At 40.0% G+C, this 18,826-nt stretch overlaps 1 protein-coding gene across 1 annotated transcript; it reads right to left on the reverse strand.

Moving 5' to 3' along the window:
• Positions 1 to 1,570: 1,570 nt before the first annotated feature.
• Positions 1,571 to 16,565, reverse strand: tmbim4 (transmembrane BAX inhibitor motif containing 4). The gene is made up of 7 exons (XM_033614990.2): positions 16,386 to 16,565; positions 15,346 to 15,454; positions 13,322 to 13,427; positions 12,487 to 12,520; positions 12,281 to 12,398; positions 12,124 to 12,169; positions 1,571 to 4,461 (listed from the first exon to the last, which is right to left on the reverse strand). Exons 1-7 carry the CDS (start codon positions 16,474 to 16,476, stop codon positions 4,255 to 4,257), a joined length of 711 nt encoding a protein of 236 aa, XP_033470881.1. The 5' UTR covers positions 16,477 to 16,565; the 3' UTR covers positions 1,571 to 4,254.
• Between the last annotated feature and the right edge of the window lie 2,261 nt (positions 16,566 to 18,826).

The following is an 18,826-nucleotide window of genomic DNA, read 5'->3' on the forward strand; positions in this document are numbered from 1 at the left end:
CCCTTTATCTTATCATTATTATTGCTACTATTATTACCATTGTTTATTTTTTTATTAATCAGTTTTCATCTTTTTTTTTTTTGTTTTGCTTTCTGTCTTGTATTTCTCATGTCTGTGTTTTTATCTTGAAGAAATGTAAAATAAATCTCAGAAATAAAATCTATTTAAAAAGTAATTAAAATGTCATTTAAAAAAGTATGTCATAATTTGCACTTTTACTGTGCAGCCCTCAATCAGCTAACATATTGATAATATCAGTGCATCATCTGTATCAGCCACCAGGGTTGGAATTGGGGGGTTAGATCACCATATGATTCCCGAGCGCGGCACCACTGCTGCTCACCGCTCCCTCAGGGGATGGGTCAAATGCGGAGAACAAATTTCACACACTCAGGTGTGTGACAATCAGTGGAACTTTAAACTTTTAATCTTTAATGCTTTGTCTTATTTTCCACAGTGAATGAATAGTACATACATTGAAAAGCATTGTATTTCATGTCTCCATCTGCCCATGGAACATCATGATAAGAGTATGCATGCATAGTTAGCCTTGGACCAAGATGTCTTGAAAACGAACAACGTTTTTCGTTTGGGGGTTCCCGGTCTAGACCGATTCACATCTCCATAAACGGGATGTCTTGAAATTTACTTACTACCAATGTGCAATACACCTCCCAACCGCTAATGTGGCGCTGTGGCGTAGTAGAAAGTCGGTGCACTCATTCATTGCAGGACGAAGAAGGGGTGAAGAAAATTTCAAGACATCCCGAGATAAAAATGCATGTTTATTGAACAATAACGGATATACAAACACACGGCAACCCCCGTACAACTTCCTAACATCTGTGCCTATGAGGTGAGTACATTACATGTTTGATTTGAACGTTTATGGAGACGTGAAACGGTCTAGACCGGGAACCTCAAACGAAAAACGGGGTTCGTTTTCAAGACGTTCATGCAATGAACTTCTTGGTCCAAGGCTACACGCATAGTATGACGTTAATTACACTACAGAAGAGAATCAGTGATCAGTTAGGTAGGGAAAAAATGGATATATCAATATTGGTATTTGTTATTGGTCAAATGAGTTATATATTGGCATATTGGATATCGGCAAAAAATCCAATATCGTGCAGGTGAATGTGAATCGTTGTGTAAAAAGCACTTTGACACCTATGGCCAATTTAGAGTCACCAACTGACCTATCCTGCATGTCTTTGGACTGGGAGAGGAAACTGGAGTACCCGGAGAAAACTCATGCTGACAAGGGAAGTACATGCAAACTCCGCACAGAAGGGCTCCCCCACCCCGGGTTGAGACCAGGAACCCTCTTACTGTGAGGCAACAATGATAACCACTGTACCACAGTGTCAGGTTGGGGAAAAATTGAGACAGAACATGTAATTTTGACAATTTAGTCATCTAGTTTTGATGCTGTGCAACAGTGGGACAAAATGTGTATGTATAGCTGAAAGATCTTCCTACAGATAATACACGTACACAAAAACAGGTCAAAAAGTGGGGGAAAAAAACAATCTTTGTATCAGGAAGTTTGTACTTTCCCTCATACTTTTTCCATTTGGAAAATATAGCAATCTTTATTTTCACGACTGTGGCCACTCTATAAAGAATGTTTGACAACAGAGTTTACAGCAGTTAAAGGGCAAACAAATATCAGCATAATTCTAATTAACAAAACAAACAATAAGAGAAAGACAAATCTGCTGTAAATGTAATACAAAACCAAGAGTCAATTACATGTCATTTTAGACAAACACTTCTGTAGTTTGGAAATAAAACACAATGCATGTAGTCTTTTAATTAAATCCCTTATTAAGAACAAATAAAGCATTTATCCATGCCCCATAGCTTGAGATTGCATAAATAGAATTACATAGTACAATATAGTCTTTAGATTTTACTCTTCACTAACTTCAATATTAAACTGTACACTGTTACATTTACACCATTAAATTATGTACAATCACAGATATCAATAAACCCGGGGCATGCACTTACTTCGAATTAATCATCTTCTTGCTGTTGTACATCAGTAGCAGATGTGAACTATGAAAGGGGTGCAGTGATACCAATAGAATATTAACTACCTCTTTTTGACAACACTGAAAACATTCAACAATAAATTCAATCTGAGAATAAATTAATGGAATGATAGATATGAAACCAACCAGAGAGACACTGTTAAAAACATATACTCTGAGAAATGCACTTTAAATTTGTTACAGCGTCTACTAGTGCCTCATATGACAAAATGCTCCAATGTACTTTATTTTGACTTAATCCCACATACAGTGGCATAAAATATAGATCAATCCCAAAAAATGCACTGTTTCCTCTTGTTTGAGCAATGTTCACTGAAGCGATTGTCAACCAAAATAAAAACATTGTCACTGTGTAAAAAGAGGCACTGCAAGAGAAAACGAACAGGCTGACTGCAGCTCTCTTAATCACTGAGCCTGCTTAGACCTGGGTTCTCATTTATAAAACAGTAAGTAGGATCCATACTAAAAATGTACATACGGACATAAGCCAAAAATGCTGTGCGCCAAATAAAAAAAAAAAAGACAATTTCTACAATCAGACTTCCACCTCACAATCTGCGTCGCCAATTTCCTGTCTCCAAAATGTCAAAGTTTCTCCCGTCAAGTCTGTTTTTATAGATCGCAACTTTTCCTTAGGAAGTGGCGTACACCTCTTTTAGGCCTCATTTTGTGCGTATGCAATGTTTATTAGTGAGACCCCTGGTATTAACATGCATTTCGGTGATCTGAATACAAGTAGACAGTCATATTGCTGTTCATAATGCATCTCCAGCTGACCACTTATGTTCAGCTTTCGTAACTGCCCCGCATAGTTATTACTTCCACACTTTTGCTAGCTACTCCATACCATGCTTGCTAGTTACATTAGTGGCTGTGTCAGTAAAGCTGGAGATAACGCTGTCAGCAGCACTCAACATGTCTCCTTACCTAGGGCAGAACAATTGACAGTCCTATATCACTTCATCCAACTTGGCATAAAATGTGCAAGTTATAGAGCTTCTAGCACACTGTCACCAAAACAGCTGTGTCCTTGTTATGATAGCTTTATTTGTAGTTTAATGAATGTCTTGTAGATGTGGGTGTGATTTAGACAAGTGGTAGGAGGCAGGGTCAACACTGACATCACACCTAGCACCCGTCGCACCTGGGGAGAGAGCTGGGAAGGCCTCTGAGCTGAACAGGCACACCATTTGAAAGATGACGAAGGCAAGACATTCTGAAGACAAAGAGACTGAGAAAGCGTTTGACACACCACCACGAATTATCCATGTAAATACACCTTTCGCATCTATCTTTCAGGGGTTTTTTTCTTGACTGTGTATCGTACATCAATCTGTGTCCCTTCTCTAAATTCTGAGGTTTTTGCGGGTCTGTGAACACAGTGCAGGCAGAGCTCTTCTGTTTTTTCCCTAAGCAGCTGTTGTGGATTTTTCAGTGGCAAGATGAATAATTGATCAGTCGATCCGATCAAAGCTGATCAGATCGATGGATGAGAGGAGCAGCTGCTGTGAGTGAACGCAAACTTTTTAGACTCAGGGCATTAACTTTCACTCACTCTGCGCTGCAAGAGTGTGTGGATGCAATGAATAACAGAACTGTATATATATCTAAACGGCCCAGGAAGATGTTGCATCTACCAGCAGCCAGCAACCGTAAGTTTAATTATCCAGTGGGAATCTGTCTAGGACGTCAGCTGAGTAGGCAGTCCTTCATAAACACTGCTGAAAGAATGTGGCCATATGACACCCAGACCACCTCTAAATGTAGTCAGAGTGATCAGATCTTAAGACACATCGAGGACGCATTGTGTTCATTCACACGTGTACTGAGAGCTGTCCACTTGAGATCAGATCACCTAGGTTGCATGTTAATACCAAGTGTGCACAGGGCCAAAAACACAAGGTGAGTTGCAAAAGGGGCAGTTGGGGTGCTAGTGGGCTCTATAGAAAATCAGGTAGTGTACCTTTCAGTCACTGAGCTTTTTCTAACATGACCAGTATTTTGGGGTTTCAGATGAAGCAAGTGCAGATGCACAGACAGGTTTTTTTTTTCATGAAGAGTCCTCTCTAAAATCAAAGTTTGGCTAAACCCCAGGACAGAAACTCACATGAACACAAGGTAATCACAGCACAGGCATATCTGTGGGTTTCCATTGAGCTGAGTGAAGCAGTATGAAGTGCTCCATCAGCTCTCAGTGCTTCTTCATGGAATCCAGGAGACGAAGGATGTGCAGGAAGAGGTTGACAATGTCCAAGTAGAGGTTGATGGAGGCCAGGATGTGCTCCTCGGGAGAGAGCTGCTTCATCAGCAGGTGGGTGTCGTAGATGATGAAGCCGCAGAAGACCAGGGCTCCGGCTCCGGCCATGACCAGCTCTGTGCTGTCACTGTTGAAGAAAAACTGCAGAGAGAACAGAGTCAGCATGAATACTGGGCTCCTGTGTGATGTGACGTGGAACTTTGCCTACAACATGGAGTGGTTATTCTAAGAGTTGGAATATCAGTGTTCTTTACGAAATGGCCATAAGTATGTGGACAACTCTGTTCCACAGCCTCCTCTATAGAGTTGGGCAATTACTCTAAAAGTTATTTCATTATGAGTCTCTAACCAACCGAATTTCAGTCACATCCTTATGTTACAACATACCCAACAGTTCTCAGTGACATAGTTAACGATGCATGTGCAAGTGTGTGATGGAGAGGCGGTGCAGACTGAATTACGCTGCCTATCAGTAGTGAAAGTGCATATGTGTTAAGTAGAGTAGAGTTACAGTTTGTCAGAGAACAAGTGCTACAGCGCTTTGAAAACCAGTTTGTTTGATTAGCAGCAGCTGATGTTGGATATCTCAGTAGTGATTCACCTGCTGCCCCCTTTAGCTCTGTCCCTGTCCTTTCCCTGAACAGACCACTGTCCAGCAGCAGTGGCTGGTGATTATTTAGCTGGGTGGGGCTAACGGCACTGAGGGCTCCTGCTTACACACTAACAATCAGTACGTTTACATGACATCAGAGAAAATCAAGTTATTGTGTTTGTCCAACTAAAACCGTACTTTTAAAAATTTAAATCATACTAAATCAAATTTCTCAAAGTCCGACTAAAAAAAAATAATGCAATTGGGAGTCCAATTACTCCGGCACGTATACAGTCGATCAGACCCAAAATGAACTCTGCGCATGCTCCACAGTTTCCACCCCGGGCTTTGACCAAAAGGTCAAATAGCAATAATTGCGTAACAGAAGAAGGAGTCAGTAACATAATGGCCAAATCTACATCCAGCGTGCATCTCATCTGTACAAAAAGTAAAGCCTACAGCACGTACAAAATGTACAGAGCTGTACAACCATGGTTGTCAACCATGGTACCAGTTCGCCGCTAGCTAACGTAGCAAACTTGTTTGTCCATTGTTTGGTCTGTGACGTAATAGGTAGACTGGAAGAAGGTCTAATACTAACAAGCTGAAAGGGGGCATATGGCCATGTATCATAGCGGAGTCGCACATACTTCCATCAACAAATCAATTCCCCTCCCGTGCTTGTATACTGGGACAAGTACAGTAGTCCAATTAAATGGCCTAGTTGAGCTATAACCGTAGCTCCACTTAACTGTGCATGTAAATGCACTGAATGTTGTCATCCAGCTTGGAGCACTAACCTTTGACTCCAGCTATACTTTACTGTTACAATTACTAACAGATAAATTGAATCATACACTTTTAGAGCCAAAATTCTGCAAATTGTTTTGACGGAGGAAAAACCCCTAAAAATAGGCAATGGGCTCCTTTCCCAATAGTCATAGACCAGAGCCATGTACAGGGCTGTGCAGTGGACGAGCATGCCATTGTTTTTTTTGTTGTTTGTTTGTTTTTTTTGTATTGGTTTGTCACATACGGACTGGAAAAAAAGTTAGTAAATAGTTGAAAGCAGCACATGCTCTATACTGTCAATAATTCAGTCAGGATTCCGCAAACTAGAATTGTTACTGCTGTCATGAAGGTCATAAACAACATAACCGAAGCACTAGATAACAAGCAATGCTGCCCTTGTCTTTCTATAGACCTCTCTAAGGCCTTTGATACTACTGACCACAATATTCCAATCATGCGCGAACAGAAATTGTTTTTTCTGAGCATGCAGTTGGGTCGTTTACAAACTATCTAATTGACAGAACGCAAGCTATTAAGTTATAGGGTGCCACCTCGGAGGTACTGCAAATCTTCATGGTGGTATCACAGGGGTCGGTTCTGAGCCCTGTATTATTTACAATATACATTAAATGCATTGGGCAGAATTGCTATACACCCACCTTTCCTAAGGCTTTTGAGTCTCTTAAGTATGTATGTGACAGAGTACAAGAGCAGCTTTGTCAAATGTCAAACCGGAGTTGCTGACTGTAAAAACAGTTAAGAGATAAAGCCCCCCCTGCGCATCACATATGAAATGTTCAGGTGTCTACATACTTTTGGTAATGTAGTACATACCATAACAGCACAATACTTGCCTTGAGCATAGCCATGCTCTTCATTCACAGCCATGTAAGTGTTGTTACAGTGTGTTGTGTTTTGAACACAGACAACAAATGAGTTTTCCAATAGACAATACAAACAATCCCTATAACTGCCCATACTGACAGTGTGTGTGGTGTGTCTGCTGTTGTGTGTAAGGCTCCTTCCTGTCGCCACACAGTCATGAAGAGGTGTCATCCAATTTAGGATACATGTAAAAGTGAAACATGTTTGAACTTGAGTGGATGTGTCTTTACCTAACTTTGCAGTGCCTACAGCCGATCTGTTTGCTTCCTTTCACACTTTCGACTGACTCAGTATGCATTAGTGTGTGTGTGTGTGTGTGTGTGTGTGTGTGTGTGTGTGTGGCCTTGCTGTTGATGCTATAAACGTCACAACACAGAGGAATCAAGCAAAAAAAACATGGAGTCTTGTGGCAAACTAGAATTACTGCCTTAAGGTTATATGTCTCTGCGAACTAGTCAAGGTGCAGTTACAGTCTACATCCATGTCTATCCAGTATCATATACTGAACAAAAATATAAACGCAGCACTTTTGTTTTTGCTCCCATTTTTCATGAGCTGAACTCAAAGATCTAAAACATTTTCTATATACACAAAAGACCATTTCTCACAAATATTGTTTACAAATCTGTCTAAATCTGTGTTAGTGAGCACTTCTCCTTTGCCGAGATAATCCATCCCACCTCACAGGGGTGGCATATCAAGATGCTGATTAGACAGCATGAATATTGCACAGGTGTGCTTTAGGCTGGCCACAATAAAAGGCCACTCTGAAATGTGCAGTTTTGCTTTATTGGGGGGGTCTGGGGGGGTCAGAAAACAAGTCAGTATCTGGTCTGACCACCGTTTGCCTCACGCAGTGCAACACATCTCCTTTGCATAGAGTTGATCAGGTTGTTGATTGTGGCCTGTGGAATGTTGGTCCACTCCTCTTCAATGGCTGTGCGAAGTTGCGTGATATTGGCAGGAACTGGAACACGCTGTCGTATACGCCGATCCAGAGCATCCCAAACATGCTCAATGGGTGACATGTCCAGTGAGTATGCTGGCCACGCAAAAACTGGGATGTTTTCAGTTTCCAGGAATTGTGTACAGATCCTTGCAACATGGGGCCGTGCATTATCATGCTGCAACATGAGGTGATGGTCGTGGATGAATGGCACAACAATGGGCCTCAGGATCTCGTCACGGTATCTCTGTGCATTCAAAATGCCATCAATAAAATGCACCTGTGTTCATTGTCCATAACATACGCCTGCCCATACCATAACCTCACCGCCACCATGGGCCACTCGATCCACAACGTTGACATCAGCAAACCACTCACCCACACGACGCCACACATGCTGTCTGCCATCTGCCCTGAACAGTGAAAACCGGGATTCATCCGTGAAGAGAACACCTCTCCAACGTGCCAGACGCCATCGCCAATGTGAGCATTTGCCCACTCAAGTCGGTTACGACGACGAACTGCAGTCAGGTCGAGACCCCGATGAGGACGATGAGCATGCAGATGAGCTTCCCTGAGACGGTTTCTGACAGTTTGTGCAGAAATTCTTTGGTTATGCAAACCGATTTTTGCAGCAGCTGGCCAGGTGGCTGGTCTCAGACGATCTTGGAGGTGAACATGCTGGATGTGGAGGTCCTGGGCTGGTGTGGTTACACGTGGTCTGCGGTTGTGAGGCTGGTTGGATGTACTGCCAAACTGTCTGAAACGCCTTTGGAGATGGCTTATGATAGAGAAATGAACATTCAATTCACAGGCAACAGCTCTGGTGGACATTCCTGCAGTCAGCATGCCAATTGCACGCTCCCTCAAAACTTGCGACATCTGTGGCATTGTGCTGTGTGATAAAACTGGACATTTTAGAGTGGCCTTTTATTGTGGCCAGCCTAAGGCACACCTGTGCAATAATCATGCTGTCTAATCAGCATCTTGATATGCCACACCTGTGAGGTGGGATGCATTATCCCGGCAAAGGAGAAGTGCTTACTAATACAGATTTAGACAGATTTGTGAACAATATTTGTGAGAAATAGTCTTTTGTGTATATAGAAAATGTTTTAGATCTTTGAGTTCAACTCATGAAAAACGGGAGCAAAAACAAAAGTGTTGTGTTTATATTTTTGTTCAGTGTATGTAGCCATGACAGTTGACAGTGCTTTCAATGTTGCTGCGAAAGAAGCTGCATACTGTAAACGTAGATAATTCACGCATTTTAGAATATGCATTCGTTCAGATTTAAATTAATTAGTGTCACCAATTCAGTGTCTAACCAATTGTCTCCCCTTCTGTTCCTGAGTTATGGAGTTAAATAATAGCCAGAAAAGTGTTTGTGCAGAACATTATAATGGCACAGTGAAGGTGACCTTTGACCTTTTGGATATAAATTGTCATCATTTCATCATCTTCTCCTATTGGACATTTGTGTAAAAATTTGTCATATTCAATGTATGAATTCTTGCATTATGGCCAAAAACATGTTTTTGTGAGGTCATGGTGACCTTGACCTAGTCAGTTTATCCTTGCACTCAAGTGGACATTTGTGCCAAATTTGAGGAAATTCCTTTGAGGCCTTCTTGAGATACTGCTCTCACGAAAATGAGACAGACGCAACTGACCTTGACTTTTGACCACCAAAATCTCATCAGTTCATGTTTGAGTCCAAGTGGACATTTGAGCCAAATTTGAAGAAATTTCCTCATGGCGTTCTTGAGATATTGTTTTCTCAAGAATGACACAGATACAGGATCACAGTGATCTATAAACACCAAAATCTAAGCAGTTCACCATTGAGTCCAAGTGGACATTTTTGTGAAATTTAAGACGATTCCCTCAAGGCTATTGTACTCATGAGAATGAGAGGAACCAAGATCACAGACACCTTGCCCTTCAACCGCCAATTTTTTGTCAGTTCTTCCTTGCATCTAAGTTGACTTTTTTTGCCAAATTTGAGGGAATTCCCTTTAGACCTTCCTGAGATATTGCGTTCACGAGAATATGATAGACACAGGGTCACAGTGACCTTTGACCACCAAATCTAATCAGTTCATTGTTTAGTCTAAGTGGATAATTTTGCCAAACTTGAGGAAGTTCCCTCAAGGCGTTCTTGAGATATTGCATTCACAAGAATGGGATGGATCTGTGTATATACAGACGGACTGACAACCTGAAAACTATGGAGTTAGATTTGTCTCATTAATACCTGTAAATGCACAGAGGGTGATCTACAAATATTTCTTGATCTGCACGTTTCATAATTATGTGTGTGAACAGATCAACTATCTGTGTGTAAATGTGTAATCTGTAAATATAAAACACATTCCACAAATACAAAAAATATCTGTGAATACATTAAATTAATTTGCAAATAAATGAAAAACATTTGTGAATATCTTCCTAACATTTGAACTCAGTTTTTATTTGTGAATCGAAAAAACATTTGTGGATCTTAGTTCTACGCATGTGGATTTGCTTTTTACACACATGGATTTTTGAGACAAAATTTCCGCCGGTCCGAACGAAAATGCACTCGATGCGGGCTGGGGGGACGAAAGCAGGGTGCAGCATTTTATACATTGTTAATAGACCAGAAGTCAGTACCATCCAACCTGTAAAAGATAACTTGTGTCATGTTTCACTTACCATTGCATTTATTGTAATCATGCACCCCATTTGTTATTTTTAGCATAATTGGTATTTTCTATATGTATAATCAGTTGGCAGTTGTCTTTGTTTGGCCAGCAGACCTGCTACCACCATCTACTGGTCAAAGTGTTTTTGTGTCATCATGACTTATGGATCTATTGAAACTAGAAAACTCAGCAGTTAGAACATAGACTGCATGGATTAGATCAGATGTAGGTAGGCCTACACTTATATTTTGCATTTTTATTCATTCTTATGAATACAAATATATTTTATGAATAGCTGTGTTTAATTTCTATTATTGTTTAACGATAAAATGGTCTTTTAAATGCTGTGCTGAAAATGTCTAAATCTTAAACCCCATAATTTACTACTGATTACACTAGCATTGAAAGGTTGTGGAGAGATGTCTGGATGTCATTCACCATCATCTTCTACTGTGGCCCTCTTTACAGGTTGGATGGTACTGACTTCTGGTCTATTTACAATGTATAAAATGCTGCACCCTGCTTTCGCCCCCCCAGCCCGCAACATAAATGTTTACTGTTGCCATGGCAGCAGATGCTGCTTCAGTAGCTAACTACAATATTACATTTCTAAACAAAAAGAGCTACCAACACCAACAGCTGTTCTATCAAAGATCTTAACCAGGGTGTTGCCACTTGTTATATCTTACAACAGTTAATGTAACCTCACTGAAACGATGTAACCTAACTAAACACGGTGCAGTCAGCACAGACATTACAACTAAATTAGTAAGAGTACACTAATAATAAGATGTGAAGTGCTTTGTGACTTTAATCCTACTCGAAATGAAAAATATAAAGGATGAGTTGGCTGATAACTGCCAACTGAAGAAGCAGCCAAGCCACCGTGCCTTTCATACTCACAGAAATGTATACAAAAGTGTGTGCCAGATACATAGAACAAATAAACACACACTAATACTCACTGTATGACATTAACATAAAACAATGAATGCACGTTACTTATCGCTGATTATTATTAAAAAAAGCAACAACAAAAAACAGCTCATAGAAAGACTGCGTGCTCTTACTTTCACATGCAGAAATGACATCATCAGCTGGGTGATCACGTGCTATCCAAAGATGGCCAAGTGATACGAGTGCATTTTCGTTAGGACGAAAACGCGTAGAACTGAGATCCACAAATGTTTTTTCGATTCACAAATAAAAACTGAGTTCACAAATGCCTGTTCAAAAGTTGTAAATGTTAGGAAGATATTCACATATGCTTTTCATTTATTTGCAAATTAATTTAATGTATTCACAGATGTTTTTTGTATTTGTGGAATGTGTTTTATATTTACAGATTACACATTTACACACAGATTGTCGATCTGTTCACACACATAATTATGAAATGTGTGCAGATCAAGAAATATTTGTAGATCACCCTCTGTGCATTTACAGGTATTAATGAGACAAATCTAACTCCATAGAAAACATAATGGCTCCAGCCATGGCTAGTGCCGGTGCGGAGGAATAAGAAAATGGAATCTGGCTTAATGCAGCAACATCTGACAAGGTGTTTTACTGGCCAAACAGATACATGTAAGTGACTACTCCTGGTACATTAAATTCTAATAGATACAAAAAGTGGAAAATAGAATTTCCCTGTGATAATTATACAGAGTTGTACAATCCTTTCTCGTAGTATTCTAAACCACTGTGCAGTGTTTTGGTGTCTAATAAGCCTTTAGACTCAGCGAACTGTTACTCACAGCACACCTGTTGGGTCATGTTTCACGTGTAGCAACACGTCCAAAGCTTCACAACCTCTTTTCTGCCTGACTGCAGCTTTCTTCTTTGTCTTTTTCTCATTTTTCATTTCTTTCATATGAAACAGACACATTAATGTCACTTACCCTCATGAAGCTTGCAATGAGGAGGATCCACAGGCAGGCAAACAGTCTGTAAAGACACAACAGATCAGATGCTGTGATAGTGCCTCCCTCTAGCGGAGGGACACAGCAGCTTTGTTAAAAGAAAAACAACACTGAGCAGTAGCCAGAACACACTCACCCTGCTCCCAATTTGCTGAAGTCTCTCTTGGACTGAAACGTGTAGATTGTCAATCCAGCAAACACAGCACAGGTCAGGAACAAGGCTTGCAGCACAGTGGAGTATTCATAGAAGGTCACTGTGGAGAGGAAAACTCTGCAGTCAGCTCAGTCTGCAAATGGGCTCACAGAATGGAAACTGACCCACTCCTTAAGAAAAATACTCACATGCTGTGGCCACAGAAACTGCTTCCAACAGAGTCTGAAAACAAGACACAATTAGTGACGCTTACACGCTAACAAGCTAGGAGCTAATATAACAAGCTACTGTAAAGATCATAGTCACTGAGCGGCTAGTCTAGCATCATAAGAGACAGGATATGGAAATAAATGGAAGGAATACTGTAAATACACATAGTAGGATTTACTGTCGTGCATTCACCAACCAGCTGGTCTCAATTTTACAAAGATAAAACAATTAACTACTTCCCGAGTGTATTTTAGCACTTCTTAGGCAGTTCTTAGGATTGTCATTTCCTGACAAAACTAGGCTTACAAAAAAAAAGGCTGTTGCTAAAACGGGAAGATGACTTTGCCAGTGACAATAAAATGAGCAGACTTTTCCTGGCAGATGCACAGAGACCTCCAGGTGGTATCATATGGCTAACTTACTTACCAAAAATAATTATAAATTGACAGGAAATATTAATTTAAGGGTAATTTCACACCTAACCTGTTTGGTTCGGTCAAAACAAACTCAGGTCCATTTGCATGGTTACTACGGTTTGTTTGGGCTGGTGTGAAAGCTGTCAATCGAACCCTGGTGCAGATCACACAATCCAACCAAGACTGCTTGAAAAGGTGAGTCACAGTCCACTTCCAAATGGACTCTGGCGCGGTTCGTTTGTGGTGTGAGAGAAATGACACATACACTAGAACGGCAATCTAGTGACTGTGGATTATGTCCGACTATTAACCACATTCAAATTCTCTGTTTGAGAAAGATCACCAATGGAGAAACACTGGCTGGAGTGGGGCTTTAACAGAAAAAAAATTGGCTTACAAATACGAGCAGCAGGTAGAGGTTGACTGGATGTTGGTGTCTGTACATGGCCAGAGCCAGCAGAAGAACCAGAGAGCCCAGAGCCGAGACCAAAACCACCGCAGGACTGAGAAGGAAACAACATCACAGTCAGACAACACAGCCAACACTAGCTCCATGGACATAATTCATAAAAAATATTTATGACCAACAATTCTAACAGTGGTTTTTAAGAAAGAACAGATGATTGTGTATACAGGATGTGCATTGGGGTGGGTGGAAAAAAACGATACAGCATAGTATCCCGATATTTTGTGTGTTATATCAATAATCACAGACAAAGATATCGATCTTTTGTTAAATTCATTATTAGTTTTTGCAAATACACATTTAAATGCAACTTTTGGTACTAGAATAATAAAATAAATTGCTTTTTCAGTCCACAAGATGATGCTGATGTTTTCATTCCTGGTGGGGTCAGCAGAGGTCTCAGTCAGCAGCATTTCACAGGAAAATCAGAAATGCGCCGTCAGCGTTTAAATCAAACATCTGAACTTATTTTGGATTTTATCACACAGTTCAGTTTGTCAGGTGTATGCAGTAGGTTTTATGATGGTGTTGGTCAGTCTGTCAGCTTCGCATCACATTTGATTGAAAATGGTCAGATGAACAGACTGAAAACTTTATCTTATGAGGTAAAACTGATGTTGACAAAGTTTTCCTTTGGGGAAATAATTTGCAGTTGGAAAAAAAGGTAATAAATTGCAATATATTGCAAAAATATTTTATCCCAATACTCAGCATATCGCAATACATTTAATATTAGAATAATATAAAGTGTGCCAGTAAACCCGGAACTCCGTTAGCGCTTTTAGCACTTCCGGTTCTCTCGTCTAAAAGTCAATACGTTTTTTGAATGGGATTTTGGTAAAATGCCTCAAATAAGGTCTGTGGTTAACAAAAGCGTAAGCGAGTTTCAGGTTTTGTTCTACGACATAAAACACGTCAGTAAATACCCTACTTGTGAATTTTGAAGCTTTTACGTGTCGTAAAAAAGGCGGTTGCTAACAAGTTGCTCAATACGACTACAAACCCTGTCGGGGACATTAAACGTCATCACCCCCGAAGAGGCGAGAGTGCTGGCAGTCCGCCATTACAGCTTCTTATTTAGCTTAAACATTCCGATTTCCCCATTAGGCCTATACAATGTTTTTAAGATAAAGCGGCCGAAATCAGTTGAAAGCTTAGTGGCGGTGACGTCAAGAGTCATGCGACCGTGGAGTAGTCATGTAGTCCATTAAAGCCTAACGTTAGCTTTTTATTTCTGGCGATCACATTTAAGCTTCAAATGCAGTATGAAAGGTGTTCATATGTGAAGATTATCTCGCTGAACAAAACCTGTAAGTATCATAAACTTGTGTTAGCCACAGAGCTTATTTTCTGACATAATCCAAAATGCAATGCAAAAATCACATTGACTTTCTCTTCCGGGAACCAGCGTGATGCTAAACTTCCGGGTTTTGACGTCAGCCCTGGCACACTCTATTGCATCATGACCAAAGTACTGTGATAATACCGTATCGTGGGTCCTCTGGTGATTCCCACCCCTAACGTGTATCACGTTTTCCATAATAGCCAAAACAGGACTATCTCACAGTACAAAAAAATCTGCACTGTCTGGTAATCTTGATTTTTTTTGTGATTTGGGTAAAATGGCCCTTTAACATGTATGGGTTTGCATTTGAATATTATTGTATATGTTCAGCAACTAATGTGTGTTGATGTTAGTTCTCACAGTCACTACCACAGACCACTGAACAAATAGAGTAGATTCCTGAAGAGCTTATCTGAGTTATAACACGCAAATAAATATATTCATATTCGGGGGGGGGGGGGGGGGGGGGGCGTTGGGGGGGGGGGGGGGGGGGGGGGGGTATTATAGATACAGAGGGAAAAGTCCATGATTCACTAAGCTTTCAATGTTAATTTCACTGAGTCAAGAAGCTATCATTTCTCATCTTGACGTCTCATCAGACCAGCCTTACCTGGTGTGGACAAACTCCTTGATGGTTTGAGAGAACATGAAGAGGGCAGAGGTGGCTGTGGTCAGAATGATCTGCAGGCTCAGGAGGGTGTACACCTTCCTGAGGAAGTCTGATTGACAAAGACAGAAACAGAGACACAGCAGAAGTAAAACTCAGCTAGATTGCACACTTATTTGTGAACCACAGATAACACCCTTTGAATGAGACAATATCACCAGCTTGTTTTAAAGAAACAGTTCACCCCAAAATCAAAAACACACATTTTTTTCTCTTACCTGTAGTGCTATAATCAGTCTAGATATTTTTGGTCTGAGTTGATGATGGAGATATCGGCTATATCGAGATTATCTTGTGTAGCCGGGTCATGCTTTCTGGAAACAGACATTGCTGTTTTGCTTCTTTTTTAGGCACTTTGAGCACAAGCTTAGTGCTATCTAATTCCATTATTATACTGGAGAGAAGGCAGACATCTCTACAGCCAATATCTCCAACACTCTGCAACTCGCACCAAAATTATCTAGACTGATAAACATCACTAAAGGTAAGAGGAAAAATATGTATTTGAGATAAGGGGGTGAACTGTCCCTTTAACCTAACAGCAGGCTTACTTATATGCCAACCAGTATTAACAGCTGTGTTTTTATGCTGAGTTTGGACCAGTACGAGCAGCTCCGTTAACTTAACAGTGGTGATACGGGCAATACTCAAGGCAACAACGTCAGGGAGGCTATTCTATCAGTGTTATCCATATTTATCCCATATATCAATGCTATCAACGTTATGACTGCAATGCTATGCTAACGTTAACTATTAGCTGCCCTAATGTTTAACCAGCGCCATCGAGCTAATAACGTTAACGTTACTGTGCTGACTTTTTGGGACACAAAGGTAATAAATGGTTAACGATAGCTCAAATAACAACAATAACCTGACAGTGGCAGTAATGTATAATTCCACAGTAAGTAAATGCTACCTATCGTTAGCTGACGTGGCTAGACTAGGTGCTGTCAACACCACGACCCAAACATTTCTTTACTTACCCATCCGTATCTGAATACTGGCTGTAGCGACATTCGTGCCATAGTTAAAGTCGTCTTCAATGGAAGACCGGGGGTATTTTTCACTACTCATGGTGTTACTGTAATGTTTTCTCAGCTAGATAAAGAAAAGTAGCTACTGAATGGTGGATTTGCGTGATCAACGCAACGCCAGGACGCTCAGGCGAGACGTCAGCGAGCTGTTTAAAAAAAAAAAAAAAGCGCTTTTTTTTGTACAGTGAACAATGCTGTGAACGAAATCATCTTTTATAAGACAGACATTTCTTTTTTATTTATTTTATTTTATTTTGCAAGCATAAATGTGTGTGTACGTGTGTAAACTTAACATGATGTAGGAAAGAAACAACCTTCTGTCGTGATAAACAATGCTCTTTTGTTTTAAGGATTGTAGAACAACAGGATCAACAGCTCAGCAGGGTGACTCAGTGACACATGACTTATAAGAGACACGCATAGGGAATCAGTATAAGTATCAACATTGTCTCAAATACACTAACCCTGAGGAAAAAATGGTGCCTTCTTTATGGAATTCTGATTTTATATTGTAAACAAAAAAGTATTTCTGCTGCTGAAGGGAAAGCAATGAAATCCAGGCCTGGTTCCAATGTCAGCTACAGACTTCCTGTCCTTGACTAGTCCATGCGGGTTCAGGGTTAACCTCGGTGAAATTGTCATGTGCTCTGGTGGCCTTTCTGAGACTTTTCTGTCCATTTTTTGTAAAGACAGGCTACCTGCAAAACACAGGCTGAGCAACTGGTTTATGCTCGTGTAGAGAGTCCACTCCATAACCAGCATGCTGATATCAGTGAGGCACCGTTGATCCAGTATTTAACAGTTCATGAACAAATCTGTTGCTGAAAATGTTATGTTTTCATCTTTATTTAGTAACCACAGAGAAACACAGAGCAAGTAAAGCTCAATTTCACTTTCTGTTTTGTCATCAACTGTCATTAAAGTATTGTTGCTGCATAACATGCTGGCAGGGGAAATCCAAAATCATAAAAACGCATGACACATTGAGAAAGCTTGCAAGACGACCAACACACCTAATACACATTTAAAACACAGCTTAATAGTAACAGCATTGCCAGATGTACCATAAGTAGGCCTATCATATTTTTACAATCATTTTGCCTCTGTATGATCAATAATGCCAGAAGTGCCATAATGTATGATAATTTGACAATTTTGTGACGTTTAGAAGGCCTAGCTGGTGTTAGTCTGTGCTGTCTCATTTCCTGACATAGTGAGAATAGCAAAATTTGGATCCTATGTCTGTGTTGACATACATGCCTATATGTTGTCGTAGTTATGACTAATGTGTGATAATTTTCCTCAAAAGATGATGATCGTAAGCCTCTGGTATGATCGTTTAACATTTCCCATCTGGCAGTACTGAAAAGTGCGATGGAAGATTAGGGCAAGGTTAAAAAAAGTTTGATTTTGAGAATAACGTAGTAAATCTGCGAGAATAAAGTTGGAAATCTCCAAAAACAAAGTCATAATATTACAAGAATAAATTCGTAAATCTAGGAGAATACAGACGGAAATCTTCAAAAGTAAAGTTGTAATATTACAAGAATAAAGTATTAAATCTACAAGAATAAAGTCTTATTATTACAAGAATTAAGTCGTAAATCCACTTGAATAAAGTTGTAAATCAACTTAAGTCACATACATGTGCCGACCAAAATTAAACAAAATTACAAAATTTGGGTAACTCATAAGGTTCCTCTTTTGCTTGACATGTTTTCCCCACAACATGCTATTATTATTAGCTATAGCCTATGACACTTCCCATTGCATAAATTAGCCTAGTGGCTAGTGGACTTTTCCTCTTCTCATTTGAAGCCAGGAACAACAGCAACATTTAGCCTAACAAAGGTAACATTACAAAATTCAGCTCTATTATAACTCACAAGGTTCATCGACAAACAAATGTCCAATACTAGACATGTTTTACCAACATATACAACATGCTAACATTATTAGCAATAGCCTATGACATTTCCTATTACCTAAACTGGCCTAGTGGCTAGCAGACTTTTCCCCTTCTCATTTGAAGCTGGGAATAACGGCAATATTTAGCCTAACAAAGGTAACATTACAAAATTCAGCTCCATTATAACTAACAAGATTCACTGACAAAACAAATGTCCAACACTAGACACATTTTCATAACATATACAACATGCTAACCTTATTAGAATATGCCTATGACATTTCCCATTGCATTAATTGGCCTAGCGGCTAGCAGCCTTTTTCCTTCACCCTTATGAAGTGAAGATAAATTACACATGGTTCTCAACCAGGGGTCCAACAACCCCAGCATTATTCGAGGGAGTTCTAGAGGGTGCCCAGAAATTAGGGAAATAGTATATTTTTTAGCTATTTAATTCACTATCGACATACGCTCTACAAAG

The sequence above is a fragment of the Epinephelus lanceolatus genome, chromosome 23 (assembly GCF_041903045.1).
Source record: "Epinephelus lanceolatus isolate andai-2023 chromosome 23, ASM4190304v1, whole genome shotgun sequence".
In the NCBI taxonomy this organism is placed as follows: Eukaryota; Metazoa; Chordata; class Actinopteri; order Perciformes; family Serranidae; genus Epinephelus; species Epinephelus lanceolatus.